This window comes from Tachysurus vachellii, chromosome 24 (genome assembly GCF_030014155.1).
Source record: "Tachysurus vachellii isolate PV-2020 chromosome 24, HZAU_Pvac_v1, whole genome shotgun sequence".
Classification (NCBI taxonomy): Eukaryota; Metazoa; Chordata; class Actinopteri; order Siluriformes; family Bagridae; genus Tachysurus; species Tachysurus vachellii.
Genome location: NC_083483.1, coordinates 7,516,559 through 7,525,455, shown reverse-complemented (window position 1 = coordinate 7,525,455; position 8,897 = coordinate 7,516,559). Strand labels below are relative to the sequence as shown.

At 40.6% G+C, this 8,897-nt stretch overlaps 2 protein-coding genes across 3 annotated transcripts in view; both read left to right on the top strand.

Moving 5' to 3' along the window:
• LOC132839806 (ras-related protein Rab-20-like) overlaps nucleotides 1-909 on the top strand; it is a 3,970-nt gene extending 3,061 nt beyond the window's left edge. The window contains exon 2 of the mRNA XM_060860981.1: nucleotides 1-909. This exon is cut by the window's left edge and continues 425 nt beyond it. Coding sequence (XP_060716964.1) covers nucleotides 1-105 — 105 coding nt within the window. The 3' untranslated portion in view covers nucleotides 106-909.
• A 3,977-nt stretch (nucleotides 910-4,886) lies between these two features.
• Nucleotides 4,887-8,897, top strand: part of irs2a (insulin receptor substrate 2a) — a 374,597-nt gene continuing 370,586 nt past the window's right edge. For both annotated transcript variants that reach the window (XR_009647703.1, XM_060859922.1), the window contains exon 1: nucleotides 4,887-8,278. Coding sequence is in view for 1 of the 2 variants with exons in the window: in XM_060859922.1 (XP_060715905.1) it covers nucleotides 5,104-8,278 (3,175 nt within the window). In the remaining variant the exon portion in view is untranslated. The remainder of the gene's footprint in view (nucleotides 8,279-8,897) is intronic.

Here is an 8,897-nt window from a genome sequence, read left to right as displayed (position 1 = left end):
CCATTAATTATCAGAAAGCAGACGCAAACACAGACAGATTCAGCTACCGTATGTTTGGACGACTGTAAGGAAGAAGAGAAGAAGAAAAATGAATGTTGTGTGTGAAGAACAGTGTTATTAGACTCTATAAAATTTATTTTGTTAGTCATCAAGGCTTCTATGAATAATTAATAGTATAAAATCAAATGACGACTTATTAAATACATTTTGAAGACAGAAAGTCTTTTAAGATTATAACCAAACCCCGGCTGCTTTGACCTCATGCTGCTACAGTATAGCTTGGCCAAAATTACATGAAAACCATGACAACTGACCTCAGTCCCACACCTGTTGTCAGTTATAGTAGTTTGTGTTTTTATCAGGTGGATCACTATTTTCTGACTAATACGCTTGAGAACTTTGATTCTTTGGGGAAGTTGAAACCTTAAAGACGTGTGTGAGGAAGATATCGTAGGAGCCACTGTAGATACTTGCTTTAGCTTGGTCTCTTTACATTGATTGACAGTATTGTCATCGAGGGACTTAACACTGCTGACCTTAGATCAGGCTGAAAGGTCCACAGTCTTTTATGTTATTCTGGTTTTTGTCAAGACAACTCTGTTAACTTTAATATGTACTGATAAGTTTGTTCTTTACCCACTCAGCCTCATTTGATCATACTCTGCAGCAGGTTCTACAGTGGCATGTACAGGCTTGGATGGGTGCAAAACGCTTATGGTGTACACAAATCTTATTGTAAACCTTTTCCCTTAATATTCATGTGTTAACCCTTGAATTTCTCTCTTTTATACCATTTTATTTCATGAATTATACTGTGAACACAATTGAAAATGATTTTACATATTTGCAAACTGATTGTAATATAAATTAAAATAAAGGCTAGTTAAATTATTTTTACTTAAGTTGGAATTTGCTCGTCTGTTGTGTCGACATATATACATTTCTTTATTTTAAACCATTTTTGTTTTTTGCCCTCTTTAAATTGGGTCATGAATGTGTTGACAGTACCAGAAGCCTGCTTAAGAGAATTCATGTGTGAAAGTGTACAGTAGACCTCAGTGAATGGTGTACATCAGCAACTACTGACCGGGTATCACTTCTCTCTTTTCTTTCTAAAATACAACTGTCATTCTATTTCATCCAGAATAACCTCAAAGATCCCCTTGTTGTTTTTTCTGAGAAGCCACACACTGCCAGACCAGCCAAACTGTCTTCATCCTCCTTTACCTTTCAGCACCCTTTCATACAGTCAACGACTCCCTTGTCTTTCATAATAACAATTTGGAATATTCAGAAAAAGAGAGACACTAATAGTGTACAAAGAACTAAACACTGAAAAGGTCAGTCAAGGAAAACAACAGCAGATGATAGAAAAAAGTTCTGGTTTGTGCAACAGGTCCCGAATTTTGACGAATCGGAAGAAAAAAGAACATAAAGTGTAAGTAATCGGTCAACTATTAACAGTCAAACCAGGTTCATTGTGCTGATCTTGTACACTGATTCCTTTTAAGACACTATTTGGCTTATCTAGTACAAAGCAGAAGTCAGCCTAAACTCCAGCCAGAGTTGCAAAATAGTATTAACTAGATGACACTTAATGCTTGACTATCTTTACATTTTTAGTTCTTGCTTTCACTCCTCGTGGCCAAGTTCCCACACTCACCAACCCCTGTATCTTTCCTAATAACCACCAACACTTACCCAAGACTGTTCACTGGCCTGGCTGTTTAGTACAAAGCATAAGCTGGTCTGCCCAAGTTCTCCACCATATTTCAGTTCTACAATCGTTCTCCATATCACACAGTTGAAGATGTGGTCTGTACTTGTAAAATCACCACAAATAGTCAATTCATCACACATGTGGATGTGCTTCGTTCTACTTAACACACTTCATGGGACCAGAAAATGTCCCATAAAGAAAATGTATAATTGTTTAATAAAAATGTTTAAAATGTTTAATTATAGTAATAAAAGATACATGTTTGTTAAAAGATTTTTTTTATTTATAATGCTTCTCTATATGATTATAAACAAATAATTTAAATATGATCAAATTATATATCCTCTTGTGATTAATTGATGTTTTAACCTGAGGTTCATGTCTTCAAAGACTCTTTAAACAGATAATGTAAAGAGAAATTTTTAACGTAACAATTAAGCACATGAATGCTAATTTGGTTATATTATGAATTTTTTGTCACATTAAAAAAAAAGAACAATTGTCGACAATGTTTACAGATTAATCTAAAATGTGATAAACATTATTCATAACATTCCAATGATTGTTGAATACTAAACACACCAGAGGTGGAACTGTATGAAATAATTACCAGTATATTAACTTATATACCTATTAACTGTATATACCTGCATACGACCTTACATTTTCAAAGAGAATAACAATCCACTGGCTATAAAATTACAATAGTAGTGTAAGTTACATTATTTGTTTAGAGGAAAGAATCAAATACTGTACATTCCTAGATGTCTTCCATTTTCTGTAACTTACACTAAGTCAGAGAGAACATCACAGGGAGCATTACAAGGCAGGGGACACTCTGGAGGAGGTGCCAACCCATCACAGAGCACACACACACACACACACACACACACACACAGATTTATTTAGAGCCAACCAGCCTACAATGCCTGGGTGGAAAGCCTGTAAACTCTCTTTCTTTCTTTCTTTCTTTCTTTCTTTCTTTCTTTCTTTCTTTCTTTCTTTCATATATTTTTAAATATGTCCGTAATGTTTTTAAAGCGAAATGATAACAGTGGAACTATTCACAATTTCCTTCTGATGACATCCTCTAATTTTTGCAGACAGTCGTGTCTACACGTTATTTCATGTATTTTTGAGATGCTTCCACAAATAACCACTAGGTCGTACTGTTGGCCTCTGTTTCTCCTCTGGTCAGCACGTTCTTTCTGCACTCTCCTCCAGAATAATAGAAATCTGGAATGAATTAAGCAATAACATAAACTACAAAATTACACTTGAAATCACCGTGAATATGAAGTGGCTCATCCCAGCTACATAATAACAAAGAAAAAATACTTTGTAAATATACATTTTTACATGGTTTGGAGTTGCCAAATAGTGTAATATGTACAATATCCATACTTATATTTTTCATCTTCTACCGCTTATCCGAACTACCTCGGGTCACGGGGAGCCTGTGCCTATCTCAGGCGTCATCGGGCATCAAGGCAGGATACACCCTGGACGGAGTGCCAACCCATCGCAGGGCACACACACACTCTCATTCACTCACGCAATCACACACTAGGGACAATTTTCCAGAGATGCCAATCAACCTACCATGCATGTCTTTGGACCGGGGGAGGAAACCGGAGTTCCCGGAGGAAACCCCCGAGGCACGGGGAGAACATGCAAACTCCACACACACAAGGTGGAGGCGGGAATCGAACCCCGACCCTGGAGGTGTGAGGCGAACGTGCTAACCACTAAACCACCGTGCCCCCCTACTTATATTTTTGTTTACAGTAATTTTTATTTATAGTTTATTAATTGTTATGTATTAATTGTTTATTTATTTCATTTATTATTTTTAAATAAATACACATTATACATTTTCTAAACAAATGGCCTTCAATTTGACAGGATTTATCATAATCAGTCTAAACAAAAGACAGCAAAATGATATAAAATATTATATAAACAGCAGGGAATAATAACTAATAACTAAATAAATAGTAGTAGTAGTAGTAGTAGTAGTGGTAGTAGTAATAGTAATAGTAGTAGTAGTAGTGATAGTAGTAGTAGTAGTAGTAGTAGTAGTAGCAGTAGTAATAGTAGTGGTAGAGGTAGTGGTAGTAGTAGTAGTAGTAGTACTAGTAGTAGTAGTAGAAAGAAGAAATGAATAAGCACATAACGGAGATAAAGACTGTGAGCAATCATTCGATAGTTAATTCTCTTATTTATAAAGAAACCCAACAGCGCGTCCAGTATCTGTGGTGTGAAGTGAGAGAAAACAGTGATGACGTTTTGTATGAACACTACTGGGGTAAGTCTTATATGGCCATGCGGTGGCGTCATTTCCGTGTTAATAATATATTTTAATGTGATGGAATAAAAAATCCAAATTCCGGTGTTTCGGAAACTAAAATAAGCATGATTTCGTTCTGGGTAACTTATTATTGGTAGCCTGCCAGGAGGCTTTAGCATTCATGTTAATGCAACGTTAGTTGTATTAAATAGCACACAGTGCGAAGAAAGCATAGCTGTTCGCTTCAAATAGATTTATTTCAATTACTTTAACTGCATGCTTCGTGAGTGCACCAGTGCTGATATATAAATACACGCAGCACAGGAAGTGCGCGGTCAAGCTGCTGGACACACGGACACCCGCGCGCGAGTAAAAATAGGCGTCACGAGCTCTTGTTTACAAGTCAGACAGCCTGCCAGCAAGATGGAAAAAATAACATCCCAATGTCTAAAGACACAACCTTGGTTTAACAGGACATGGCGTGAACATGGTTTAGTCAGACGACTAGGTATTGTAAACTGCGTTTTAATTAATGTGAACTTTTCAAATATACTTTGTTGGTAATAAGCCAGAAGTTTGGGAAATAAAGGCTATTTATGTTTTCTTCGATATTTTTAACTGTGCACATGTAGTCTGACGAAGAAATGCATCACAGTAGGTACAGTGAAACGTGTGTCATCTTCGCAGTGTATTCAAATCAGGGTTGGAGGAGGAAACGGTTTGCGTGTGGGGGATTCGCCGGAGCCTCTGGCGCTGATTGGCTCATCCAAACGTGAATCTTTTTTAGTCGACCAATGAGTCCAATGAGGAGTCTTGCTTTTTAGATTGGCAGTTACGCCCCTCGACGGTTGCGCCGCCTTATATGACTGTGTGTTTTCCTCACTGACCAAAGCTAAGGACGTGTGTAAACGTCATGCGTTGTTTTTCTCTCTTATAGTTCAGTCATTCTGTAAGCGCTGTTATTTTGTAGCGAACCAGCGCCGGGCGCACAATTACGCACAGGAACTGTTCGGTTGTAGGTTTGTTTGATTTTTGTTGCTGAGGAAAACAAGTTACAAGTTGAAAGTAAGTCGAAATATTTTGAAGCGCTAGGATGGCGAGTCCGCCACTAACTGGAGGGACCTCGTTATCTAACGTCAACATGCTTTCAAACAACGTCAAGAAAAGTGGATACCTTAAAAAACAGAAGCATGGACACCGGAGATTTTTTGTTTTGAAAGAGCAAAGCGACTGCTTGCCAGCAAGGTTGGAGTATTATGAAAGCGAGAAGAAATGGAAAAACAAATCAGCTGCGAAAAGAGTCATCTTTCTGGACTCCTGTTTGAGCATAAACAAGCGCGCAGACGCAAAAAACAGGCACCTGATAGCTCTCTATACCAAGGACGAATATTTTGCCGTAGCTGCTGAAAACGAAAACGAGCAGGAAAGCTGGTACAGAGACCTCACCGATTTAATGACTGAGCGGAAAGTGTGTGACAGCGGAGTCACCAACTCTGCGTCCTCTTTAGTGGGTTTTGACGAGGGTAATTATGGTATGATCACTCCAGTAAACGCTGCTTACAAAGAGGTATGGCAAGTGAATTTAAAGTCCAAAGGACTTGGACAGACTAGAAACATAACGGGAGTTTACAGGTTGTGTTTATCAAGTCGGTCAATTAGCTTTGTGAAACTTAACACTGAAGTTCCATCTGTCAGCCTGCAGCTCATGAACATAAGACGATGTGGTCATTCTGACAGCTTTTTTTTCATTGAGGTGGGTAGATCAGCCTCTACAGGACCCGGAGAGCTTTGGATGCAGGCAGATGATTCTGTAGTGGCACAAAACATACACGAAACAATTTTAGAGGCTATGAAAGCAATGAAAGAGTCGTCAGAGTTCAGACCACGCAGCAAAAGCCAGTCTTCAGGCTCCAACCCTATATCTGTACCCAGCCGACGGAACTTGCACAATTTGCCTCCCAGTCAGACAGGGTTGGTAAGGAGGTCAAGGACAGACAGCGTGGCACCCACATCGCCTTTCAACAAGTTTACATCTTGTCGGATACGCACAGCAAGTGAGGGTGAAGGCACCATGGCAAGGCCAGTATCCATGCCTCTATCAGAAAATGGAAGCCCCACTGTGCGAAACCACATGAGCAGGTCCAACACGGTTTCTGTGGGATGCCATACATTTGAAGCATCGCTTCTACATCACAACCGATCCATGTCTATGTCTGTGCCTGTATCTCATTCACCCCCATCTCCGATAAGCCCACTGAGCCTTTCGTCTACTAGCATGAATGGCTCTACCTCCACCTCAGCAGTACAGAAGCCTTCGAGTTGCAGTGGCTCTGTCTCTGGGTCACCTAGTGACACTGGCTTCCTCTCATGTGATGATTACGGGTCCAGCCCAGGGGATGCAAAATACAACACATCCAACCGGAGCAATACACCTTCATCCTTTTCTGGGACACCCCCTTCCCGTGAAAGCACAGATCTCCATGGTTACATGATGATGGACAGTCCATCAAGCTACTCCTTAAATAAGATACAGGTATGCAGAGAGAAGCTAGACTTCGAGAAGTTATACAGGAAGAGAACATACTCCCTAACTGCACCACAACAACCTAGGACCCCCTCTCATCAGTCTTCAAACTCACTTGATGAATATATGCTGATGTGGGCAGTGCATGCTAATGGCCACTCTGGGCAGAGCACACACTCTGTTTCCCCAAAGGTTTCATACCCTGAGGATTATGGGGACCTTGAAATTGGCTCCAGCAGGAGTTCTGTTAGTAACCAAGGTGATGATGGCTACATGCCCATGACACCAGGTGTGGGACTACAAGGCAGCAAAAATGACAACTATGTGCCCATGAGCCCCATGTGTGTCTCTGCACCCAAGCAGATCATCAATCCCAGGTCCCACCCTCAGGCTGCAGGTAGTCATGGCACAACCAGTTCTCCCGGCACTGGTTCACTAGACGATAATGGTTACATGAGGATGTGGTCTGGCTCCAAATCCTCATTAGAGACCACTGATGCCAAAGTGGCAAATGGGGAATATATGAACATGTCGCCTGTCGATCCGTATGTCTCAGCAACTCCACCAGATTATTTCCATGGAGGTTGTACGCCTGCACAGCGACACACCTTTTTGCTAAATTCTAATAAACATGAAGGTTCTAAAAAAGGAGAAGACCAGTATGTTGTAATGTACAATCAGGGGCGTAAAAGAGGAGAGGAGACAAACTGCAATGCCATGTCTATGGCAAGTCCTGCGCTATCGTTGCCCAGCCCCTCCATGTTTCTACCACTCAGGCATAGTCGGAACGACGGACTGTTGCATAGAGCACGTGTCAGCAGACAGAACAGATTATCTCTGGATACTCTAAGGATGCTCCCAAGAATGAATGAACATCCCCTCCCCAGTGAGCCAAAAAGCCCAGGGGAGTATATAAATATAGACTTTAGTGACTCTACACAGTACTCTTTACCCTCTGGATCAGTAGAAAGCCAAGCTTCATCCCCCAGCCTTGGCAGTGTAAGAAGATCCCCACTTTGTGACTATATGAACCTTGAATTAAACTCACATTCCCCCAAAACAGAAACCTCTGCTAGTGCTCTACATGAAATCCCAGAGCTCACCAACTGTCCATCTGATGGGGAAACATACGTCTATGATAAGCAGATCTCCTCTTCTTCGTCTGGCTTGAGGAACAATGATTATGCTGAGATGAATTTTGATGAATCACGCGTGTCACCCTCCATCACCACAGAGAACAGGGAAACCGATATGGCTAGCCCAACTAACAGGGTACAGAGGCTTACTCTTAGTGACGACAACATGCCAGGAATAGGGTCATTCCTCTTACCCAACGCTACAATCGACCCTGATGGAGAGGCAAAAGTTATCCGAGCTGACCCACGCGGTAGAAGACGGCACAGCTCAGAGACCTTCTCATCCACCACCACTGTAATGCCAGTGTTTCCCTCTTTCGCCCACAAGTCCAAGCGAAATAATTCTGCCTCTGTTGAGAATGTGTCTGTCCGGAGCAGCGAGGGTTCTGATGAGGAATACGGCAGCCCCATGTGCAAAGAGACTTCTGCTGGGTTCCAGCATGGGCTCAATTATATAGCTTTAAACCTCATGGAAAATAGAGAGTTTGGGAATTGTGAAAATATGATGGGATTCAAGACTATCAGTTGTTGCAAAGGAGGAATAAATGGTCTACACGACAGTCCATATGTTTCACTGGGATTCAAGGAGACAGTGACCACTGTGAAAGGTGAGTACTTCTGACATGATCTTTTGTTATGGGTCACACATGATGAAGCATGTAAGGATAGGGGTCCAGTTGCAACAGTAGACCTTGCAACAAGGGACACATTGTTTATCATACTAATTTTTAGTTGAAAATGTTGACATTTATGCATGAAAGATGTATGTTTATATTCTGGATTAGTAATTTCATCACTATTCTATTTTTAGCTCATAATATTGGTGGTGCATTTAAAGCATTTAATTGTACATTACTTTTTAAGCTTCAATTCAATTTCAATTACACGATTTTGTTTTTTGTGGAAAAAGCACAATAAGCTTTCAACTGATGTGACTTTTATTTTAGGAATTTTTATTCGTTTTATTTTGTTTTCATAATATTTTGAAGGGAAATAAAATAGCCCAATACGCTGCACGTCTGTGAGCATTAATCCGTGATGTATTTGGTGATGTTACGCAATGCATCGCGCATTTAGTATAACGTTTGTTTTCTAGCATTTTCCTCGGGCTTTGCAAGACGAGACCTTGTTATTGTAACTGAGAGAATGTGTTTTTCACTCAGAGGAATTCCCTGGAATTTCAGACGTGCTGAACGTGACGGAGCGCACTGGCTATGTGCAGTGGTA